General features: G+C 41.9%; 2 protein-coding genes across 3 annotated transcripts; both read left to right on the forward strand.

The window, feature by feature from the left end:
* The first annotated feature begins 3,363 nt into the window (after positions 1–3,363).
* Positions 3,364–14,279, forward strand: LOC147309985 (tetraspanin-8-like). Of its 2 annotated transcripts, XM_086270449.1 has the most exons (9): positions 3,364–3,483; positions 6,308–6,364; positions 6,504–6,608; positions 8,007–8,081; positions 11,799–11,894; positions 12,124–12,228; positions 12,371–12,418; positions 12,666–12,749; positions 13,886–14,279. In XM_086270449.1, exons 1-9 carry the CDS (start codon positions 3,424–3,426, stop codon positions 14,048–14,050), a joined length of 795 nt encoding a protein of 264 aa, XP_086126575.1. In that variant the 5' UTR covers positions 3,364–3,423; the 3' UTR covers positions 14,051–14,279. The 2 variants fall into 2 exon arrangements, with proteins under 2 accessions (XP_086126575.1, XP_086126574.1); XM_086270448.1 differs by lacking the exon at positions 3,364–3,483 and having other exon boundaries at positions 6,212–6,364.
* A 1,726-nt stretch (positions 14,280–16,005) lies between these two features.
* On the forward strand, positions 16,006–19,248 carry LOC147309986 (uncharacterized). The gene is made up of 2 exons (XM_086270454.1): positions 16,006–16,508; positions 17,276–19,248. Exons 1-2 carry the CDS (start codon positions 16,454–16,456, stop codon positions 17,827–17,829), a joined length of 609 nt encoding a protein of 202 aa, XP_086126580.1. The 5' UTR covers positions 16,006–16,453; the 3' UTR covers positions 17,830–19,248.
* Positions 19,249–25,291: the final 6,043 nt, after the last annotated feature.

A 25,291-nucleotide genomic window follows, 5' to 3' on the forward strand; every position in this document is an offset into this window, starting at 1 on the left:
GTGTGGAGTAAGTGTATATGAGAGCATGAGGGTGGGAATGGATGTTTGTATATGTGTGTGCCTGTATTTCTGTGTCTATATGTCAGGTTGGGTGTCAGGCGCCACCTCTCTGGGGACATCTTAGGCCCTCCAAGGTATGGAGGCCTATCTCCCCCTACCACCACTTCCCTTGCCAGTGGCGGACTCCCTCAGACATCGGTGCGTTGGTGGTTCTTTGTGTCCGGGGATGGGCGTCCGGGTACACACCGGCTCACTCCTTGGCGGCCGCTTATCGGGGCCTGGAGCCTGGGGCTTGCTCGGGCCACTTCGGAGGTGGGGTGCCCCCGGCCTCTCGGCCTGGGGCTCGGTCACTCAGGCACGGCTGGCTGCCGACGGAGCTCACGGGCGCGTCACTGCAACTCCCCCTGGCTTCTGCTCCGCGGCTGCTGAGTGAGCCCTCATCTGGGACTCTCCTCAGCTCTTTCTGGGACAGTGGCGCGGCTGCCCCTCTGTTGGTCTTCCTTGGTCTCTTGTGTTCTGGGGGCCTCTGGATGTCTGGAGTTTTGATCTCCTCCATACCTGCTTCATGCCCTGGAGGACGGGGCTGTGGCCCCCCCACACCCTCTAGCAGATCATTACATGAAGGAACCTTTTAAAAAACAAAAAACAAACGCGTCCATGCTCACAGGTGTACACATGGGTGATCACACCCACAAACTACACCCTTTTTGGCTCCTACCTCAAAGCACACTGTGTTCTGTTGATCTTATGTGCTGCACAATAATGTTTAATATTTAGTATTCACTGTCATATTCCCATATATCATTGTGATGTTGTTTATTCTATTACTCTTGTTCTCTTCTGTTTGTTTTCTTTTTTCTTTCTCAGCAGGTGACCCAGGTGATTGATATATGCATTTTTTTTCTTATTTTTTTTCTTTTTCTGCTCATTCTGTTGGTTTTTGGTTTTTACCCTTCTCCCCCGTCCCTCTTCTCAGCTGTTTCTCTTTCCCTCTTTCTTTCTCCCCTTCTTTTCCCCAGTCAAGTCTGTCCCATATTCAGTAAGTGAAAATAAAATAAACAATAAAAGGTGAATCAAATGGACCATTATGGCAAGGCTGGGATGGTCAATTTGGTAAAGTAAATCCGTTGGGCATCTTTCTTTGCCTTTAGACAACAATTCTGATGGCAAAAGAGCCAAACGGGACAGGCCAAAAAAAAAAAAAAAGTAAAGTACATTTAAAAAAAACATTTTCGAAAATCAAATTTATGCTCATGCACCAAATTTTAAGAAAACTCAGTATTTCAGAAACCACAATCACAAAAACCCTGTTCAAAAAAACGAATGTTAAGAAAACACAATGAATTTTGTTCTTGTTTTTGTTCGACCGTGCTGATGTCTCTTTATTAATATTTAATAGTGTCACGGTCCTGGGTCGGTGACCCAGTGTTTTGTTTGTTATTATTGTTGTTCTATGGTTTCTTTGCTGTCAATGACTTGTGTTCTGATTTGATGTTTTGATTTTTATCATTGTTATCACTATTAGTGTTTAGGTTTCTTTCTCTGTCGTTCTAGCACTCTAGTTCTTTGTTTGGTGATTTCTAGTTCGTAGGTTTTGTCCATGTGTCCCTTTTAGTTTAGTATCAAGTCTGCTCCAGGGGTAAGGGTACCTAGACCCGGTTTGTAGAGTACGCTTGGGGAGTGTGATCGTGTGTACAGCGTCTCTTTATGTCTGTCTCCACGTTGGTTGAGTGTGGAGTAAGTGCATATGAGAGCATGAGGGTGGGAATGGATGTTTGTATATGTGTGTGCCTGTATTTCTGTGTCTATATGTCAGGTTGAGTGTCAGGCGCCACCTCTCTGGGGACATCTCAGGCCCTCCAAGGTTTGGAGGCCTATCTCCCCCTACCACCACTTCCCCTGCCAGTGGCGGACTCCCTCAGGTGTCGGTGCGTTGGTGGTTCTTTGTGTCCGGGGGTGGGCGTCCAGGTACACACCGGCTCACTCCTTGGCGGCCGCTTATCGGGGCCTGGAGCCTGGGGCTCGCTCGGGCCACTTCGGAGGTGGGGTGCCCCCGGCCTCTCGGCCTGGGGCTCGGTCACTCAGGCACGGCTGGCTGCCGGCGGAGCTCACGGGCGCGTCACTGCAACTCCCCCTGGCTTCTGCTCCGCGGCTGCTGAGTGAGCCCTCATCTGGGACTCTCCTCAGCTCTTTCTGGGACAGTGGCGCGGCTGCCCCTCTGTTGGTCTTCCTTGGTCTCTTGTGTTCTGGGGGCCTCTGGATGTCTGGAGTTTTGATCTCCTCCACACCTGCTTCATGCCCTGGAGGACGGGGCTGTGGCCCCCCCACACCCTCTAGCAGATCATTACATGAAGGAACCTTTTAAAAAAACAAGCGCGTCCATGCTCACAGGTGTACACACGGGTGATCACACCCACAAACTACACCCTTTTTGGCTCCTACCTCAAAGCACACTGTGTTCTGTTGATCTTATGTGCTGCACAATAATGTTTAATATTTAGTATTTACTGTCATATTCCCATATATCATTGTGATGCTGTTTATTCTATTACTCTTGTTCTCTTCTGCTTGTTTTCTTTTTTCTTTCTCAGCAGGTGATCCAGGTGATTGATATATGCATTTTCTATTTCTTTTTTTTCTTTTTCTGCTCATTCTGTTGGTTTTTGTTTTTTGCCCTTCTCCCCCGTCCCTCTTCTCAGCTGTTTCTCTTTCCCTCTTTCTTTCTCCCCTTCTTTCCCCCAGTCAAGTCTGTCCCGTATTCAGTAAGTGAAAATAAAATAAACAATAAAAGGTGAATCAAATGGGCCATTACGGCAAGGCTGGGATGGTCAATCTGGTAAAGTAAATCCGTTGGGCATCTTTCTTTGCCTTTAGACAACAATTCTGATGGCAAAAGAGCCAAACGGGACAGGCCAAAAAAAAAAAAATAGTATCAAGTCTGCGTCTTTGTAAATAATCTCTTGTTTCCTGTTTTATTTTGATAGTCCCAGTCCTATGTGCAGTGAGTCTAGTTTTACTTGTCCTTGTTTCGTCAGCTCTAATTTCTTCCTCCTGTCTCCAATTCCCTTTGTCATGTTGTTAACATTAGTCCCCCGCTGTGTCTCTCCTGGTGTTTACTTGTGTGTTTTCGTTCTAGCTTCCCAGATTGGGTTTCTGTTTGGTTTGCCATGGTCAGCAATAAAGCTACTTTTGAGTTCACATTTTGCCTCTATTAGTCCTGCGTTTGGGTCCAATCCTGTCTGCCTGCACAGCACATCATGACAAATAATTCATTAGCTTTCTAATCTACAGGAAGCTTCTACAGGAAGCCCTGCCCTTCTCTCTTGCTTTCCAAGATTCATTTGTACTATCACTTTTTCCAACCACCGCTGGATGCAGAATCACAGTACGTGTTGATGCATTTATGCTTCATCATACAGCAGCATGAGTCAGGTCAGCCCTTCTCTCAGACATTTCTTCTTCGGCTTCAACGTCTTCTTTTTGGTGAGTAACTGGATTTTAAAAGGGGGAAATGGTTCTGTTTTCTTTCTAAGAAGATGAAAGGTATGAGAGAGAGAACAGTAAAGACACACAATGAGTCGGGATTTTTGAGTTATTGACATTCACATCTCTACAGAGCTAGTAAATAAATCAATACAAACAATCTGAACATGTAAATTTTATGACAGTCTGAAGCTAGAACATGATCTGTTCAGAGGCACAGGGATATAATTTCACGTTCTACAGTCACATTAAGCTGCTATTTGTTTTAAAGGGGAGTTTCAGATATTCTGTTCTACTTCAGACAGCCTGGTGTTCTACTGATCAAAACATTTGAATGATTTTATCGTTTCCTCTGCAAATGAAAATGCAAAGGGGCTGAGAGGTAAGCTCCATCAAAATCTTAAAAACAATGATGGCTAGAGTTTGCAGCAAAGCACACGATAGCTGAAGAGTCCAGAAAAACACAAAGCAATCAGAAAAAAGGTACAAAAACTTTAAGAAGATCAGGACATGCAGGGAAGACAAATAGCTTTGGTTTAGCTTGTTTGTTGGCTAGTTAGATTTTTAAACCATGTGTTAGAAACTAACAGAATGATCACCCAGGAAAGAAAAGGCAGTAATCAAAGTTGGTGGTGAGCAAGGCTGGACTGGGACAAAAAATCGGCCCGGGCATTTTGACTAGAGACCGGCCCACCAGGATAAAGATTGAAAATGTGACGTCATTCAGGGGTAAAACCGCAAAGGATTCTGGGAACTTGTGGCAAGAGGTACTAGCGCACGCAGGCTTTCAATTGAACTGAGTTACACAGCGATAAAAAGAAACACAAAAAATGGCAAGAAGCTGTTGTATTATTAACTGCAATAGCCGGTCACATGACAGCCACGGGAAGCCGATCGTTTTTTTTTTTTATCGGATTACGTCGTTGAAGAGAAATTTTTTAAGCCATGTTTCCGAAGTAAGAGCCGACGGATGGTCTGGATATACCAAATATAACGTCCCAGAACACTCCAGCTCACATGTTAGTCTGCTCCAAGCATTCCCACAAAGGTCAGAGTTTTGTAGTAGTTAATACGTCATTTTTCTTAACATAATTGGTGATATAGGTTACAAGCAAGTCTGGCGCTGAACAGAAATTGTTGCACTATGCTCCTTTGTTTATTGTGCATAAATAGTGAATTGTCCTGACAGAATATTGTGTTTCGCTTCTGTTATTATGGTACATTGACAAAAACATATGCTTTTATTCACAGGATAAAACAGTTGTTTTGTATCACTAATTGTCCAGTGCGATTACAGCATACAATATTATTGTCACTGCTACATTTCTGTAATGAACCAGAAATTATTTCCACTACTAATTAATTACCGTTGAGCTCAAAGGTTATATTAATAAACGGTTAACGAATGTGTATTTATGACGACGATTTGTGAGACTGGTAAACTTACCTTTGTTCGTACGATGGTCTTTCGTTCTACACGGTGCATTTCAAGGTCCTGCACCCATCCGTCGGTAAACTGTACCTGGGCTTGTTGCAGTGACCTGAAGTTACTAAACTTCACGAGTGTATGCACTCACTCCAAGAACCGTATAATTATAAATATGAGCGTGGTGAAAGTTGGGCAGCACGCTAACGTCCTTTGTCCACTCTGTGTGCTCGTACGGGTCTAACCCTTTCACTCCTTTGATTTTTTCCTCGTATCTTTTCTTTGTCTTTTCGTCGAGTCTGTCTTTGTACGGACCGGCATTGAACGTTTGTGGTGCTGCAAATGCTTGCATTTGATGCGGTACTTGGATTGTTTTGCCACGAGTTCCCGGCATGCAATGCGCGAAAAATCACGTGATTGCTAAACAAGGGGGCGGGTGCATTCGGCCTCCTCGGCTGTAATTGGTCCAGCCCAGAGTCGATCATGACCAACTGGCCAATCCAACACCTTTCATTATATATACCCTTCCTAAAAATAAATAAATAAAAAAAATCCATCGGCCCATAAAAACAAAAAATCGTCAGCGGCCCACCGGGCAAATGCCCGGTATGCCCAATGGCCAGTCCAGCTATGGTGGTGAGGCATTTGAGTTCCAACAGCGGCAACAGGTATTGCCGGTTTCAAGGGCACAAAGAGCAGATCTCACAGGGGTCAGTATTCATGGCCACAGACAGACCAGTTATCCAAAGCATAAAAACAGACTCCACAACAAGATGGAGGCCGTGAGCGGACCTGGGCCAACACAACGCACCTTAAGCAGGAAGCCTGATAACTGCTCACTCAGCAGGTGAGTAGTCTTAGCCCTAACCCCCACAGCTGCTCAGCGTTCCAGCAGGAAGGTGGAGACATGGGGGAGCACACACAGAGTTGTTTTCATTTCTTAGTGGGGACATCTAATTGACATAATGCTTTCCCTAGCCGCTTACCCTAACCATCAAAAATGAATGCCTAACCCTACCCATAACCAAAATGTAACCCTGACACTTAAACCACATTTTGAGTCTTAAAAATACCTTCAAACTCGTCGCGACGGACATTTTGTCCCCATAAGGGACTGTCAGTCCCCACAAGTATAGTCACGTTCCAATTTTTGGTCCCCACAAAGATATGTGAACATGGTATACAGACAAAGGGAGAAAACAACTATAGAAAAACACACAGGAAAGGCGAGCCAGCACGAGAGACTCGAGGACCACGACTCCATAATAAGGTTCCATCTCAGACATAAACGTAGAAAATTAAATGGTGTTGGTTTACACTTGTACACAGCCCAGAAAACACAGGATTCCCCTTTTGTTGAAACTTCCTTGGATGATATGCTGCTCTGCTGTGTTTCAGCTCATAGTGGGACTCATTACAACTCCGGCTCTGCTGTTTAAATGTTATCATGACAATGTAAGTAGCACACACACACACACACACACACACACACACACACACACACACACACACACACACACACACACACACACACACACACACACAGCTGTTTGTTATGAAGCACTAATCAAGCATAAAACTATTCTTCATTCAGTTTGTTCAGACAACCCACCTTTACATCTTTGCCTCCGTTACCGTGGTGATCAGCATCTTGGGGGCTCACGGAGCCCACACGGCAAACCTGATGAGCCTAACTGTGGTGAGCAAAAACTCAATGGCTGCTGACTGACAAATATTAGTAATTTTTCAGGTAAACTGAAGCATGAAAGAGTTTTGTTCTCACTTCTGCCATCTGTTATTTTCTGTCACATGTACATTACTTGAACATCCCTGTTAACTTTTAGCTTACATGGAGTCTGTTTTTCCAGCTCTTGGAGCTGTATGATGTCACAGAGGGGATATCCCTAATAACACTTATAATAAAGCTGACTTAAAGGGAAGGCCTTAACCCCCATCCTAATCACTAGGGTTCATGCAGACCCGAGGTGTATATTTGTTGTAATATCTACCTCATTCCACTTTTTTACAACCTTGTCAAAAGCACCCAATGTCACCTATACAGTTTTAAAGATTTGAACTTTTTATTCACTTAATGTTTGCCATGAACCCCAAAGTAAAGTAATATAAAACATCTGGGGAGTAAGTAGGTTACATTTTGGCGCTATAGTGGAACCAAAGCTGGGTCGTTCCCTGATCTTGGGTCATCCCAAAGGTCTTTTCTTTGCTTCCAAGCCACAGACAGGAAGGTGGTGATAATTTGGTCCTTCTGTCACCAGCCAGCATAGCCTGAGGCAAGTTATTAATGTCAGCTAAGAAGAGAAATACGTATTGGAAATAATATAATCATAAATAATCAATAACAAATATACACCAATTATCATTTTCTCGACTGTTTCCATTTGCATTTTTCTTTTCTTTTTGTAAATTCTCCCATTGTTAACCAAACTAAAACTACCAGCATCCACCTTTTTTTTTGTTTAATGGAAATTTTGATTGATTTTAATAATAAAACACTGAAAACTGAAGAATTTCTGTCACTTGAATCCAGATTCATATTTTTAAAAAATGCTTCAGCATACTGCTTTTTAATGAGACTATTTAATCGGAAATAAGAGCAGCATGGAGATTTTGTAAAGTAGTGAAACAAATTCTACTTTTTACTTAATTAAAAAGTACAAAAGTTTTACCTTAAAATATATTTCATGTGAAGACAGTGAAAGTGCTCATTGTGCAGAACACATAATCACATTGGATCATATTTATTGATTCATGTATTTATTACTTATTGATATAAGTTACTTATTTACTGCTAAGTTTCTTTCTCTTTATCCAAAATAAAACAGCATGACATATTATTATAGTTCATGAAAGCTGTACTTTAGAAAAGAATTTGAGATAATGCACCCCACATCATTCTTATTTCTGAAAATCAGATGAACAGAGTTATCTTTCTCCCACGTCTCTCCTGCTCCTTAAAAGTCCCATGTTGATGTGGTTAGATACAAAATAGAAAACTACAACCAAAATAAAACAAAATGCAACAAAGGTATTTACATATAGAAGCTGAGGCAGCATCTCTTTGGTTCCTTCTCTGCAGTTCCTGCTGTGCACGTTCATTGGAAGTCTGCTGATGCTCAGAGCTGGAGCTATCACTGCTGCAGCCCGACCAAACGTAAGGACCCGGTTTCTTTTTACTGTGTTGGTTCTGTATTCAACATTCAGCAACGAAGCTTCTCCCTCAAACTCAGCATTCCCAACAAAACACAAACAGATCCCAGGTTCATGCAGGAACATCAGAAACATGGAGGTTTTTCATTGTGCTACATGGACCTTGTCAGAGTTGACATCCTGAAAGAAGAAATGCATTTTAACCACAACAGTAATTTACCAAAAAGTATGAAGAGTGCTAACAGCACACCACTTGGGTTCTGTTGGGTTATCTCAAAGTTAATTAGGAAAGTGTGTGGGGGGACCTGAGTTTGAGTACAAAGTGGAAGAAAAAGTTACAGGACCTATAAAGTTTATTTTTTAGAGGTATAGCAGATGTTTCCCTTTTTTCTCAAGAAAAATTAAACGCAAATAATTGTTTATCCTGTAAATTAATAGTATTAATGTTTCAGACAGGCACAGCTGATGACATTTGCTCTCTAGCTCCAACACTGAACGTTTTATTATTAGCCGGTAGCTTAATCCAATGTAGCAGATGGCTAATGTGGCTGTTGGGTAACTGCTAATGGCTAAACGGCAAATGTTACTGACAATGTTCCCTCTAATTTTCCATGTGTCTGAGCGAACACACAAACTCCCTGAGTGATCCCTTGAAGCACTGTGAGCAACAGCAGACGTGTGCACTGTGGTCACGCCAGCATCGAATCCATCCAAGTTACATGGTTTATTAAAATAATCAAATTACAGCGTTTACATTTATGTTAGACTACTTTTAATTAACTGCTTTAGCCCACTTACATTGAAAATTTAAAAAAAATCTTGTTCATGACCTGTGTAGTATGTTAACACTATTGGAAGTAAAAATAACTTAAACTCCAATTTTGAAAACACGTGTTTTCCACAGAAAAACAAAAACAAAACAAAGTTGTACAACTTTGTTTTGTTTTGTTTTTATGAAGCTCTGACTTGTATTATGAGTCTGTGGTCTGGGAGAGAGTCCTGTAACTCTCTGTCTGCAAAATACATTATTTAAAGACCAATGTTGGGCAATTAATTATATAATTACTTCTTCAAAACAGTGAGTTTTGCAAAAAACAAAGTGTTTTGCAGCTATTTATTTAATGTCAAACTATTTACAGAACAATCAGGTGTTCTGTATCAAATTTGATGCCACACAAATTATTTGTGCCACTCCAAAACATAATTTCTCTCCACTATAAGATAAAGGAGAACAACAGAATAGAATAGAATAGAATAGAATAGAATAGAATAGAATAGAATAGAATTCAACTTTATTGTCATTGCACATGCACAGGTACAGGGCAACAAAATGCAGTTTGCATCCATCCAGAAGTGCTTAAGTGATATAGATATATTACAACATATATTAGCAATAATATAGATATGTAAGTATATTACAGAAATGGGTCTATTATGGTATGTTATAATGTACACGGTATGAAGTATGTTGTGAATATTCTATAACTATAAGTATGTACAGGCTGTAGTGAGTACAAGCTATGTACAGGCTATGAACAGGATATAAATATGAAAAACTATACAGAATATGAAATAAATAACTTTACAGAATCTGAGATATACAGCTATACAGAAATGTGAACTATGGAAGTTGTAAACAGTTGTAGGATTAAAGATTATCGAATGTACAGAATGATTATTTACACAGAGCTATACAGTAGTGCAGTTAAGATAAGTGAGATATGTGGATAGTTTCTACAGAGGCTAAAGTGCTGGTGGTTGTGAGTGGTGGTTCAGTCCATGTTATTATTGTGTGTTTGAGGGTACAGTTGTCCATTGTGGGTGTGTGTATGTTCAGTCCATGAGTTTAACGTGGGTCAGATGTCAGGAGGCAGAGTTCAGGAGTCTGACAGCTGTGGGGAAGAAGCTGTTCCGGTACCTGGTGGTCTTAGTCCGGAGGCTCCCGTGGCGCCTCCCAGAGGGCAGGAGGGTGAAGAGTCCATGTGATGGGTGACTGGGGTCTTTGATGATTTTCCCAGCCCTTTTCAGACACCGCTTCCTGTAGATGTCTTTTATGGCAGGAAGTGGTGCTCTGGCAATGCGCTGGGCAGTTTTCACGACCCTCTGCAACGCCTTTCGGTCCGAGGCAGAGCAGTTCCCATACCAGACTGTTATACAGTTGGTCAGGATGCTCTGCAGCCTGATACCTGCAGGCCTGACAACAGGAGATGTAATCAGAAGGTTGGTGGTTCGATCCCAGGCTGCATCCTGGCTGCATGCCAAATATCCTTGGGCAAGATACTAACCCCATGTTTGCCTACTGGTGGTGGTCAGAGGGCCCGGTGGCGCCTGTGTCCGGCAGCCTCACCTCTGTCAGTGCGCCCCAGGGCAGCTGTGGCTACAATGTAGCTTGCCATCGCCAGTGTGTGAAAGTGTGTGTGAATGGGTGAATGACTGAATGTAGTGTAAAGCGCTTTGGGGTCCTATGGACTAGAAAAGTGCTATACAAATGCAGGCCATTTACCAAATGCAGGCAGGCCATGTATCACTCCTGTAACACCTGTAACATTCAGCAGTCGCCTCATTGTTCTGACACACACAACAGAACTATTGACTACACTACACACTAACTACACAAGATTTGCGCTAAACATCACAAATCTCTCACATCTCAAAACACCGCCGTCACTCCTAAAACTTCCCCCTTCCTAAACATCTAAATGCCATGTTGCCATATCATTTTTTGATTAGTCGACATGGTACATTTTTCTACCAATAGGAAAAGCGAGGGGCGCAAGGGGGTGGTTTTGTTTTTGCTCACAGGCGGAGAGGGCTTTCGAGCGCTTTCCTTATAAAACACTGTTTTTACCGTTTCTTCCCGCAGTAAATATAAACAACGAAAGTATTCAAGAAAAAAAACAAACATTGCATATATTTTTATCATAACTATGGTTTTACGTGGCCTATCAACACAATTTAAAAACTGGTATAAAGTCCACACTTTTTCCATCAATTGTTCCGTCTGTCCTGCTCACATCTAAAATGGTTGTACACGTTGTCATTAACGTGGCTTCACTCCACATCAGCCACGCCGCTTTGCTAGCTAAAACACCGGTGTGGGAACATAAGGACGCTGTCATAGCCTGTCAACGTTGATTAGCTGCGTATGTGAATGCATTGGCTAGACTATGGGATAAGGTGGCATCATTCTAATCCCATACTGGAGCAGCCAGTCACTTACTGACTAACACTGCAGAACAGAATGAATTGTTAACGTATTTATTTTAATTTCAGTTCAGGATAGTTTTTTTTTGTGCGCAACGCAGATTTTCTGTGCACAGAGACCGTGCCAGCAGTGCGCAGTTGCGCATGCGCGCAGCTTAGAGGGAACATTGGTTACTGATAACTGTTGAGTGCTGTTGAGATGGGAGCTTTACTGACCTCTTAAAATTCATCATAAAGAGTTATTCGCTGTTATGAAAGTCAGCTTCAGCTGGTGGTGAGGTCAGGATGAACTGTCTGTCTGCGGCACTGATACTGATCCAAATGAGTATCCAGACCAATAGTAATTTTAGCATTGATTTCTTTTCTTTGTCTACCCTAGTATTGATTGCTTTTGTTTCCACTAGTTTTGAGCAGACATGCACAATTTTAATTTGAGTAAAATGTCATCAAATGCAGGTTGTTTGATGTTTTATAGATTATTATGAACTAATAAACACACTCCTGTGTGATTTTTCAGTTGGGGCATGTGATGGAGGAAAGGTTTCGTTTGCTTTTGCCACTGGATCAGGCTTCAGGTGACATCAGGGATCAGGTTGAAAGACTACAGACATCAGTAAGCACCTATCACACTGTCAGGCAGTATAGCACAATACTTTGAGTCCAGGAGCAAAAGAAAAGCCAGAGCTTTAAGATTTCTGACTTCCACAAGATATGCTCTGTATTATTCAGTATTATTTTTGATGTGGCAGCAGTCACCAGCACCGAGTTCTGTGTGGTTTGTTCTGCACTGTGTGGTGTAAATAACACTGCAGCTTGTAGCTCTTCTTCCCGTCCGTGTTTAGTTGCACTGCTGTGGTCTGTTTGGCTACAAAGACTGGGAGAACAGCATCCCTGATTCCTGCCTGTGCAAACAGGATGTAGAGGAATGTCAGACAGTCAGCTACACAGTGAGTAAAAGAAGCTGAGACACTAATAACTTGCAGAGTTATTGTATTAACTCAGTTTCATGTGAGGTGTTGACGCTTTCTGAAATGGTTCCAACTGAAAGACAAACAAAATGACTCCTGAGTTTGTTTCCTGTGTCTTTAGAACTTCCTGTTGAACCTTTTCTGGCAGAAGAAGTCTGTCTTCACACAGGTGAGAGCTGCTAAATGCTAAAATTAAAGTTATCACTTGATACACAGGTGTGAACATATAAAAAGTGTATACCTTCAACGTTCACATCAAGGCCAATGCTCTCTCTGACAATTTTAAAGAAGTTTTAACAGATATGTGATTATGAAATAATGGAGGTAAGTGTTATCTGTTTCCTGATCCCCTGAAAAAAATTCCTTTTCCTGTCACTGCAGTCAGAGTTCATATGTGTTTGTCTCTCTGTCTTCAGCCCTGCTTTCCCATCATCAGCAGCAGGGTTGTAAGAAATGCCAACATCACCCTGGGCGTGATCTTTGGTCTCTTTGTTCTAACAGTGAGTTATTCATTAAAGTAAAATGTGTTATGTCACCATAGCTCTGCTTTTTTAATGTTTTCTTGCCTTGTATTTAAATCTCCTCCAAAAACGTAAAAAAGCATTTTGAAATGATTTATGTCCACATCTCTGACAGCCCAGGTAATGCTGAATGATGTGTGCTCTTAACAAATACTTAGAAATATTTACAGAGAATGTTTTTTTTTTAAAGAAAGAGCTGATTCAGAACTTTGGAAATACACCAACTTTTCAGCACTGGAATAGTAAACTTTTTCCTGCTATGATCCTTTAGCTTGGGTAAACTCATCTTCACCACAGAGTGTCATGGTTCAGCTGTGTGGCAGGCAGGAGAGGACCCAAACGCAAACTCACGGAGACGAAACGTAAACTCAAAAACACAGCTTTAATGCTGGCATAAAGTGAAACACAAAAAACAGTACTAAACTTAAACTGGGGAGACTAAAGCACGAGGAGCCACAGGGAAAAATCACACAGCTATGAGGGAGACTACGACACTGACAAAGAGAAACACAAAGCTTAAATACACAGAGGGATAAGGAGGGAATGAGACACAGAAGGAGAGCACAGCTGGGAGAAATCAGGACTGGACGAGACAGAGACGCAAAACTAGAAACACTCACATGAGGCATGGACCTTCAAAGTAAAACAGGAAGTATCACACAGAGACGCGAACTAGACACAGTGGAGACAGCAACTAAGAAACAGAGACAAACCATAAGGCAGAGGTCTAAGAACCAAAATACACAGAGGGAAATACTCAGCTTTGAACACAAGAGACTAGACTAGAGGGAGTAACAAAAGACCAACCATGAGAACATAATGCACAATGCAGGGTGACAGAAAACAAGAAACTCAAACATGCAAAGACACACAATAAACAGAACAGAGGGGGCACAGAGAGACATGAAGGGCAGGGGAGACTTAACATGGGTTGAAACACAAGGGGGAACTAATAAGCAAATGAACATAGGAGGCCTAATGAGCTAAACATACTATAAACATCAAAATGAACTAGAACTCAAAACACTGGGTCCTAAGACCCAGGATCGTGACACAGAGTGCATGAGTGACAAACATCATCGTGTCAGTCTTTATTAACTGTTGTTTGTGTGTAGCTCTTCGGCATGGTGCTGTCATCACTGCTGATCTATCAGATGTATAACACGAGCATCAGGTTGAACTGCCAGTGGATGGACCAGCCACCTGCCTACGAGCTGCTGGACGACACGCCAGAGAAGACGCCTTCAGCCTCAAACCCTCCTCACAACTTTCAGTTATAGAGCTGGTGTTAGTCTAAACCACCTATACTAAATCAATCAATTAATCTAATGGGACATGACCTGATAAAGACAGAGGGAATGGACACAGGCTACATATACACTGGGGATAGAAGGGTAATATATCATATATCAGTAATATCATATCTGTGGAATAAAAAAATAAATAAAAAAGGAACCTTCAGATGTTGTTTGGTGACAGAAAATATATATATATGATTAAATATCAGATAAGCAGATTCAATCTGTTTGTAATCTTTCCTCTGTGCTGAGCTTCGTATCTCCCGCCCCCTCACCGCTTTGAGGGCGAGCTGGAGTTAAGGGAGAGCTGTCATGGTTCTGAGTCTTTGACTCAGCATTTTGAGTTTTGCTCTGGACTTGGTATTTATTTCTTTGAAAGGTTAACATAATTAATGTTCTAGTTTCTTAGTTTGTTATTTATAGTTCTTGATTTTTTGTTTTGTTGTGTTAGTTATCTCTTTATCCCCAGTCCCAGCGTCAGGTTCACATGACTTAGTTTCAGTGTGTGTGTTTGTCAGTTTCTCTGTTGAGTCCTCCCACACATTCCATTTCACAGGACAGCTCTGGTATTTAGTTCCAGGTTTCCCCTCTCTTTCCCATATTTTCTTACTATTAACAGTTCATTTGCTACAGCGAGACATAGTCTGATGAACTGCCAGCAACCACAAAAGCACTTTGTGTCAACTCGTGTTATTCCCAAGTATGGTGTATTAATAAAAGTGTTTAGGCTACTGTACATGAAAAAGTAGCCAATTAGTAAAACAGTTATTTTGAAAAAGGAGAGCAAAAGAATATAAAAATGACAAGAATACTTATCATTTCCTTTTCTCATTACTGGTCTGTTTTCCTCAAAGCTGCATATTGTGTAACAATGACCACAGACTCAGTGGATTTTTTTCTGCACTGTTTTTACACACTCAAAAAAAAAAAAACAGCCTATACGGCTGTTGATGTTTAAGGTCTGGGAAAGCTTTTATAAATTCTCTCTCTCTTCCAACGAAACTAAAACTCCTGGAAGCAAAATGAGTCACAGCTGGATGTTTAAACTGCGTGCACGTGAGCCCAACAACGTCCATACAGCTTTTCTCTCCGGCTCAGCAGCAGAAATTTTCCACTGCTGCTCCTGGTGCCAAAACATTGCGTTTGTGTGTGTGTGTGTGTGTGTGTGTGTGTGTGTGTGTGTGTGTGTGTGTGTGTGTGTGTGTGTGTGTTATGCCTAATATATTTGCTTGTATTGATAAATAGTTTGTAGTGAACAGGATTTAAGATAAGAGTATAACATAAAGAAATAGAAATATTAAATATCTTTATGACTCTCTCTTATTGACCGGTCACGCAGTCACACCAGAATAATTTGCGCACCTATACGGTTCAATATACCAGCGCAATTCATCATGGTGCCTTTAAGGGCACCTCGTAAATTCAGGAATACTGCAGCCATATAACTTGAAAACAACCACACGTGTATCCAAAAACATTTTTAATAACAGTGTGGTGGTGTTTGCAGAAAACAAGTTTTAAATTTTTTCTTTGAATTTGTGCTCATGCTGCAGTGATTTCTAGGATGTAATCATTTCAAAATGTTGCAGTTGTAAAAATCCGTAAATGATCACTGTCAGCTTGCCTGCTGTGACAAACTGAACAAGAATATGAGGTTAATAATTAATGGCGGCTGATAACCGCTTGGTTGTTAGATCCTTTGAAGTGTGTAACTATGTCTGTATATTAGTGTGTACTTTGCATTTTCATTTTATTTTTTGTAAAAAATGAAGGTTATTACAAACAGTCCTGTTGATGTGTTAAATAAAAAAAAATGAAATTTGGTGGTAAAAATGAAATATTTAGAAGCTACCTTATTGATTTTAGCATTAAATTATAATAAACTTTATCAACAGGAACACCAAAATGGTTATAGATATGTTTATCCCAGCAGTAGTAATACGATGGCACCTGTCCAAGATGGCGGCCAACCAAACCGGTTTGACAACCGGTTTGACCGGTTTCGTGCGTGTGCGCATGCGCGTTCAGTAATACGATGGCAGTAGTCCAAGATGGCGGCCAACCAAACGGTTTGACAACCGGTTTGGCCGGTTTGACAACCGATTTGACCAGTTTCGTGTGTGTGCGCATGCGCGTTCAGGTGTTCTTACCCTCTGGGCGGGAACGACTCCTCCTAGTGGGATGTGCTAGGTTGTATGGGTATAAAAGCGATCCTTTCACATTCTAAGAGCATCACCGCCACGGTCTGAGGAGCACCGACACATCGCGCTAAGGATCCCCGACGCATCGACCTAGAGCACCGACACATCGCGCTAAGGATCCCCGACGCATCGACCTAGAGCACCGACACATCGCGCTCGCTAAGGATCCCCGACGCATCGACCTATGGAGCTCGGAATGACACCCAGCCAGGACATCGCCCATGCCACAGGCACTCTAGGTATGTCTTCAGGAGTATGCAGTCGGGGTCCTCAACGTAAAAAGCAACGCTGTGGAAACGCCGCAGATGGAACTGTATTCAAGTTAGAATATCGAGGCGTCGAAGGGTATGTGTATGCCATTAAATATACCGAAGGGACAGTTGTGCTTAGTGTAGATTGTGGTGAGGGATTGTTTTGGGGGGAAGCCCAAGTCATGTCTACTAAAAACTGGAAGCTCTTCCGCACCGTAGTGTGTGCGGACCTGGACAATGTGGGTTTCCCAGAGCTGCTGTATGTTTCCCAGTGGAACAGTGCATCAGGCCCTGAGCTTTACAGGGTTGAGGCTGATCGTTTCAATCGCAACCCCGACGACTTTATTTTTCTCAGTGTATGTGATGACAGGGATAGTCTTATTGCTTCCAGAGGGCTTGAAAACTGGAGGTTAAATCCATACCCTCTAAACCTCGAAGAGCGCACAAGATGGTTTAAGGACTTGTTTTTTATACAGTGGTGCGACTGGAGAGGTTTGTCGCGTCTGTTTAGCCAGATTGATGACGCGATCAAGAGGGACAGACTCAACACTGCGTACGAGAGTATTAGAAAGCGCCTTGTTTTTGACGATCTGGCGAGTTGTCCGAAGACTGGTTTGCCTGGTACCCTGTGTAAACCTAAAATCATAAGACCTTCCGACAGCTAAACAATAAACTGGTAGGTTTAATGTGCGGGTGTGTGGGGTTGAGTGTGTATCTATGTGACAAATTAAGAGCTTGTGGTTTTCATTTTACAGAGAATGACACGCCCTCGTGGGACCTGTTGGAGTCACCATCAACAGAGCTGCTAATCCCGACCCCCCAGACTCCACCACCCTCACCACAATGCTCGCAGGACCCCCTCATATCAGACCTGTGGGATGAAACTGTAATCGACATCAAACTCGCAACTCTCCACCTGTTAATGTTGGCTTTGAATGAGTTTATACAAGAGACATGTTACGGATGCCAAACAGGCCACCCCAGTCAGGTGCAACACAGCTGCTTGCAGGAATTGTCTGAGTATTTCTTCGACACCTACTATGATGATGTGATGATAAGGCTCCAGACTGAGCGATTCATCCCTGCCATCCGGCTGTTTGTACGCTCATCCACTGCAGATGGGTCTGGAACACAAATCCGCAGAGTTGCAGAACACATCATGTGTGAACTGAGATCAGAGCGATATATAGTATGCGCCATTAATGACAACATTGGGCACCTGCTAGATGCAAGTACTTGCGCCCGCCGTGTTAAACCAGCCATGCTCCGCATGATTGGAAACTACTGGGCTGGGTTACATCTGGTTTAATGTGGGGTGTCCAAGTATCCATTGTCTGTGATTGTGTCTTTGTGAAAATTAAATAAAAAGACTTGTTAACATCAACATCATAGTCATTTGTGGTTTGTAAATCATGGAAAGCACATTGCATAAAATATATCATGATCCAGCCCATCCTGCGGGGTTAGCCAGTTTAAATAAGCTACGTATAGCGGCAGGGGAGGCATCAGGTGTAACACCTCCACTATCTCAGGTCAAACATTATTTAGAACAAGACGACACCTACACACTCCATAAACCTGCAAGGATCCATTTCCCCAGAAATAGAGTATTGGTGACAGGGGTCGACAAACAGTTTCAAGCCGATCTGGTTGACATGTGTGAATATGTGACAGATAATGATAATGTGAGATATCTGCTAACATGTATAGATGTATTCTCAAAATACGCATGGGTTAGATGCCTAACAAACAAGACAGGGTCTGTTGTATCAGCTGCTTTTGAGGATATACTTAGTGAGGGTAGGATCCCTGTGAAACTACAAACAGATGAAGGCAAAGAGTTTTATAATGCAACCTTTAAACAGCTAATGAAGCGATATAATATCAAGCATTTCTCAACAGCTAGCGAGGTTAAATGCAGTATTGTCGAGAGATTCAATCGTAGCTTCAAGGGTAGAATGTGGAAGTACTTAACATCAGCCAACTCCCGGAGATATGTAGATATCATACCAGATCTCACACAAGCATATAACAATGCTTATCACAGATCTATCCAAATGGCTCCGGCAGAGGTGAATAAGGATAATGAGAAGTCGGTCTTCAACGCGCTGTACAAAACGAGGCCTCAGAGGGAACTGCGCTTTAAATTTAATATCGGTGACACTGTACGAATATCAAAACTGAGAGGAAAGTTTCGAAAAGGATACGAGCAGACCTACACCGATGAGATTTTCACAGTCAAGGAACGTATAGGGAGACAGCCCCCAGTGTACAGATTAGTGGATCTAGCCGGAGAGGTATTGAAAGGGTCATTTTATGAGCCTGAGATACAACGTGTGGTTGTTGATGAAAACAAAACATTTAAAATTGAAAACATATTGGCTAGAAAAAAAGTGGGTCGGAAAAAGCAGGTGCTAGTGAAATGGCTAGGATGGCCCAACAGCTTTAATTCGTGGATTCCAGAAAAAGACATCGTTGAGGCGTAATTAACTCAGATGACGCAGCTCTACACACATTCATTCAACACTGAGCATAGACTGAGAAAGCATGAATAAAAAGAACAACAATGCAGGCTTCTATGTAAGCCTCTTCTCGAATGCTTCATCACATGTTTACCCGGGTAATAAGATATCTAATTTTAGAACAAAGCTAGCAAAACCTATTGTTTTGGATCAGCCATATGAGGTCGCTGTTATAGAGATACAGTACCCACGCATATGGCGGACTTTTCCACAATCAGATTCGGAAGTGGAAATTCATGACCCCGTCAAAGACGGAACCATAGCCATAACCATGATCGAACTGTCTGTGGGCCATTATGCATCTGTGGAACAGATAATAAAAGAATTTAATTTTAAATGTCAACAGCACCAAGCCACTGGAGACATTAAAATGCAGTACAACGCCGTTAGTAACCATGCCTGTGTTATGGGGCCTAGGGGGACTATTCTCACATTTAGAGGGAGACTGGCGGAAATCCTAGGATTCAAAACAGGAGAACCGTTTGCACTTCATTATAAAAACACATATGCCCCGCACCCCGCAGACATATACGGGGGAAAATATAACATCTTTATTTATGCAGATATCGTTGATTACCAGCTTGTGGGTGACGCCCACGCGAGGCTATTAAGAGCTATAAATATTACAGACGATGACCGCCTGTTGCCTATTCTACAATTTGACAGCCCACACTACACACCTGTGTCAAAGACATTAATCGACGACATAGAAATTGATTTGAAAGACGATCGAAATCAACACATACCCTTTTTATACGGCAAAGTGTTTGTCAAGTTACACTTCCGACCGATAACACAGCATTTTTGAAAAAAAAGGATGGCCGTCTACAACACTGATGACTCAAAATATGTAAAATACTACTTATCACAGGCTGGTGGAGAGCTCGGAGGGTATGTTGGGACCAGTACACAATATGGGACAGGTCTGGGTGGGTTGTTCCGTAGCTTGTTTAGATTTGCAGTACCGCTGTTTAAAAAAGGAGTCAGCATAGTCAAACCACACCTAAAAACAGCCGCATCGGGCATAGTGTCTGATGTCATAACCAACATAACCAGACCCTCAACCACTAAGCAGGACGGTAACGGCTTGTATGTGTATACGCCCAAACCATCTAAGACCCCACCCCCAGGGCAGCCGTTGTCTAAAAAGCGTAAAACCACAAAACCTAGCAGGAGAGCCACCAAACGGACACCGTCACGCAGAGTGAAGAGACCCAGAACCACTCGTTCAAAAACTGCAGCGCTTGACATATTCTAAATGGCACTGTTACACAGTCATTCTGGAGAATGTGTAAAAACAGAGCTCGATCTTTTTACTGTCCCATACACACAGACTAGCATTGAGAAAAGTACATTTATTGAAATCCCACCTGTATCTGCAATCACTGATGGAGGGCCGATCGAGTTTTACATCTCATCGTCGGGTGAAGATTACCTGGATCTAAATGACTCATATATCTACACACGGGTGAGAATCACAAACGCTGATGGCTCAAACCTGGCTAGGGACGCTAATGTAGGATTTATTAATTATCCTGGATGCAGCATATTTAGTCAAGTCGATATTAATTTGGGAGACCGGCTCATTAGTCAATCATCCAATACATATCCATACAGAGGTGTGATAGAATGTCTTATCAATTATAATAAGGACACTTTAGACACACAGTTCAGCACCGGGTTATTCTGTAAGGATACAGCATCACACATGAATGACACATCTATAGAAGGAGAGAACCAGGGTCTGATGACCAGAGGTGGCTACACAGCAAATAGTAGTATTGTTGAATTGATTGCACCAGTACATGCAGACCTGTTTTTTCAAGAAAAACTGTTACTTAATGGAATCGACCTGTCGCTGAAATTTGTGCGCTCTAAAGACGAATTTGCTCTCATGACAGCGGATGCCAATGCATACAGAGTTAAAATTGTCTCAGCCAGTCTCTTTGTCAAGAAAGTTAGTGTATCACCTAGCGTCAGACTTGCACACAGCAAGGCATTGCACCATGCAAACGCAAAATACACGGTAGACAGAGTATCTTTAAAGACCTTCTCCATACCTGCAGGGGCTAGAATATCAACAAATGACAATTTATTTATGGGTAGGATACCTAAATTTGTCATCATTGCATTCATAGACAATGAAGCATACACAGGCTCCTACCAGCGTAATCCATTTCATTTTGAAAACTGCGATATAGAATTTATGTCTTTATATGCTGATAGTCAGGCTTATCCTGCTAAACCATTCCAGCCAAATTTCCAGAGAAAACACTATATCAGAGAATTTTACCAGCTGATACAAACCACAGGAAGACATTTAAAGGACAGATCGTTGGCCATAACACGTGACGACTTTGGTAACGGCTACACTTTATTCTGTTTCAATCTGGAAGCTGACGAAGGACATTCAGGGAATGTGTCGTTAATTAAAACTGGGAACGTGAGATTGGAAACCCGTTTCAGAAATCCACTACCCCGTACAGTGAACCTCTTGTGTTATTCTGTATTTGATTCAGTCATTGAAATATCTAACATGAGACAGGTGCTCTTGGACTACTATTGAGACAAAAACGGTCATGAACACTATAGAACTATCAGCCGTGGTCGGCGGCATTATCAATAAAAACACACATTTCCTAGGCGTGTTAGCCTATGATCAACTAACCACTGAACGGCTTCAAAGACTCCCTGCTATGTGTATTGTAAACACCCACCCTTCTACGATGCCAGGGGAACATTGGCTTGCTGTTTATATTTCGAGAGACAGACGCGGTTATTTTTTTGATAGTTTTGGTCACTCGTTAGACAGTTTTCCCCCAGCAATAAAGATGTTTCTTCTAAAAAACTGCTCCACTGTTTTATATTCAGGAAAACAAGTGCAGAACGACTTCTCCATCACATGCGGTCAACATTGTGTATTTTTTTTATATCATATGCAAAATGGTGTATCTTATGCCCGCCTGCTTAACATGTATGGGTCTGATTTAATTTGTAATGATGCTATGGTGTGTCGATTTGTCAACAACATACAACCTGTTGCTGTATGCAGTGATTATGTGTGTGTGCAATGTGGATACTGATATGTACTAATGAGAATAATAATAAAAACAACATGAGAGCATGATTTAATCGAGTCAATGGTATTTATTATCAAATCTCATATATATATATATATATATAGATTCATAACATACTTTGTTTAAACATAAAAGAAATCAAACATTAACCAGTAATAAAAGACATAAAATATTTAACAGTAATAAAAGAAAATAAAACAAAACAATTTAGCAGCAATAAGTGAAAAAAAAACATAACAGTAGAAAAACACCAAACAGCAAATATTTTTAGCAGAAAAACAATTTCTGCAATAAGAAAAAAAAACTGAATTCAAAAATCCAACCACTCTACAGGACCCCCCTTTAATTTGTTTTTTTTATTCTTTATTTTTTTTAGTGTACTATGTCGCAGCGGTCCACCGGGGGTGTTCTTTTTTGGTGTGTGTTTTAACAAACCACGGTCTTCAGACAGTGTGTGATCGGTTTTATACAAGGCGACGGTCTTACGTATGCCTGTGTTAGATATGGCTGATAACGGTATGTTTAAATCTGAGAAAGCTTTTAAAAACTCTGTCCAGCCGATAGGTCTCAAACCCTCAGAAGGTGTGTGTGTGGTTGTGACGGCTTTAATTAGATCATAAATGTGTGAACCAGGGATGGTTTGTTTATCAACAACAATTTCGCCTTTGTCATTGTAAGAGATCAAGTGTGGCGAACGGTTCACCGCTGATAGAATAAGTTCTGCATTCCTCCTACTCCTTTTAGGTATGTGTGTTAAAACATTCTCCGCAACAAGATCCCGCACCCCGGCATCACCATGAACAGGCAATGTGTCCGCCGACTGGGGTTGCACATCCCTGTTAAATTGTTCAGGTAATGATAAAGACAATACATTCTTTTCACGGGCACCTTGTCTCACAAGGGTGAGGTATCTTTGGAGAATATCGCTGTATTTTTTAGCCTTCTCATACACATCTATGTCAGAATCTTGTAACACTTGTAACATCTCCTTGTCCAACTCGTTCTGAGACTGTTGTCTGATGGTGCCTGTTTGCTGCTGCTGCTGCTGTTGCTTTATTAAGTCCAACTGGTGTTGGGGTACCAAAAACATCTTTTGCACATGTTCCATTTTCACCTGTTTGCTATCAGACTGGTTATGAAAGGGATTGCAGCCCCTAATAACGGCAGTAAAAACCCTCCAGATTGGTTGATTGTCTTTCTCTTTTTCAAAGATTTTATTTTTTTGTCTGCAATCAGTCTGATTATTGTTTTTTTCTTTTTTAGCTGTTTGTACTGCTGATTGGTCAGTGGAATGTTACCATGCAATACATTAAAGGCTATCTCACACAATGCATTGATAAAATCTAAGTTTGAATTACTAATAATAACTCTGCGTAGAGTAGGAGGAGCCCTGTATATCATCTCCAACAGAGACAGATTCCTCCGCATGCGTGATGACATCCTCTCACCTCTTTGCTGATTTTTGTTTTGGAATGTAAACAACCGGACGGTCTGACAGTAAATTTGTTCTGAGTCTTAAATAGTCCGGGGTCTTAGCTTTATAGTCTATTAAAAGATACCCGTATGTTGTCGATGTGGCATCATTAAACGCTTCTATAAAATATTTAGTATTACCCGGAAACATTTGCCTGGCTAAAAGCATAACCTGATATTTATCTCTCGGATTTTTAAACAATATTAGGTAATTAGTGTTCAAGGAAATGGTTCTACTGGATTTTCCCTGAATAAACAAATTCTGAACTAGATATATACAACTCAAATTCCTATGATGCACATACTTTGTGAACACATTTTGTACTTCTAAATTGTTAGCTGCATCGTTCATTACATCGTCTATAATTAACAAATTGTTCTTTTCTGCAGGCAGAAGGGTGTCATCAGCAAGAGATTCGGGTATACCGTTAACAAAGTTTATGTTTCTTATCTTAAGAAGCTGGTCATATAGTGTCTGCCAGCATGAGTATATATACACAATGTTATCAATGCTGCATGATATAATCCTGGAAGAGTTTTCAATTATGTTTTTAACAAAAAAAGTCTTGCCACAGTTACTGGGACCGCTGACCACCATGCTGAACGGATGCTGCAATCGGGCGTCAAACCGCTGTTCTAATTTAAAATCCATAAGGAAGGGTTGTGAAGTCTGGGAGCACACGGCGCTTATTGTAAACAACTTTAACTTTTTTCACAATGGTTTCATTCTTCAAATGAAGCTTCTTTTTATCGCGTCTGATGCTATCAGACACGGCAACTAGGTGTGCGTCTGATGTCTGATTGGCTACAAACTTGCGGACTAAACCTTTCAAGGAGTCGTGGGTGACAACTTTCGAGTTTAATGCATTCAGTGTGACGCCTTTACATTTGACCTGGGTCTTGCCCAGCGATGTGTGATACGCGTAACATTTTGGCCCACCGGAAACAAATTCCGCTATGTAATCCTCCACACCATCCTCTCCACAATCTAATTCACTTGTGAGATCCCCCAGAAACGGACCTAGAGGAGGCATCCACTCGCCAGGGCGTGCCGTGAAAATGACACTGTCCGTGTCACAATACAGCACGCGCTGCTGCAAGTTGTCTAGCAAATCATACAGCATGAGTCTGGCGTGTGCAGTGGTCATGGCCCCGACAAAGACATTAACGTCCTTCACACGGGAAGCTCTACCATCAGCGTGGCGCCACTGCACCATTGCGACGTCGTCAGAGATGAAACAAAACTGACGCACGTCGTACTGGTCGCTAAACATTAGCTGGCTAAATCTGGAAGGGTCTGTAATGAGCTCAGATGATGCCATGTTTGACCTCATGCTGAAACGACCCCATAACGAGTTTAACAACAGCTTGTTACAGTTACGAACAGCTTTATTTACACAAATCTTGGATGGGTCTAGCATTATTCCCTCCTTCTCATAATACTCGTCTATGTACTTCAGCTGTTCGTCAGGTGTGTTCACATGATCAGGATACCCCGAGGCCTCCTGTTTGAGTTTTAGGAAGGCTTTCACATAGTCTTTAAACAATGTGTCGGTCTTATTGGGGAAATGCCACACCTCATCAACAGCAAGAACCCTGTATCCCTTCTCAACAGCTTTTTCAAGCTCAAATGAGACCCATGTGCCTTTCAACACCCGCTCACTGTCACTGTGCCCGCATGCAGTATGCTGGTTCT

The sequence above is a fragment of the Aulonocara sp. 'chitande type north' Nkhata Bay genome, linkage group LG17 (assembly GCF_057382095.1).
Source record: "Aulonocara sp. 'chitande type north' Nkhata Bay isolate Kocher_YH1m ecotype deep benthic linkage group LG17, A_spYH_male_GT1.1, whole genome shotgun sequence".
Classification (NCBI taxonomy): Eukaryota; Metazoa; Chordata; class Actinopteri; order Cichliformes; family Cichlidae; genus Aulonocara; species Aulonocara sp. 'chitande type north' Nkhata Bay.

Excerpts from the sequence above, each read along its gene's own strand:
- LOC147309985 (XM_086270448.1), top strand. The coding sequence starts at position 6,212 with ATGGTGTTGGTTTACACTTGTACACAGCCCAGAAAACACAGGATTCCC. Across the intron at positions 6,365-6,503 it reads TTAAATGTTATCATGACAAT|TTTGTTCAGACAACCCACCT; the intron begins GTAAGTAGCACA and ends TTCTTCATTCAG. Across the intron at positions 6,609-8,006 it reads ACCTGATGAGCCTAACTGTG|TTCCTGCTGTGCACGTTCAT; the intron begins GTGAGCAAAAAC and ends CCTTCTCTGCAG.
- LOC147309986 (XM_086270454.1), top strand. The coding sequence starts at position 16,454 with ATGGAGCTCGGAATGACACCCAGCCAGGACATCGCCCATGCCACAGGC. Across the intron at positions 16,509-17,275 it reads CCATGCCACAGGCACTCTAG|AGAATGACACGCCCTCGTGG; the intron begins GTATGTCTTCAG and ends TTCATTTTACAG.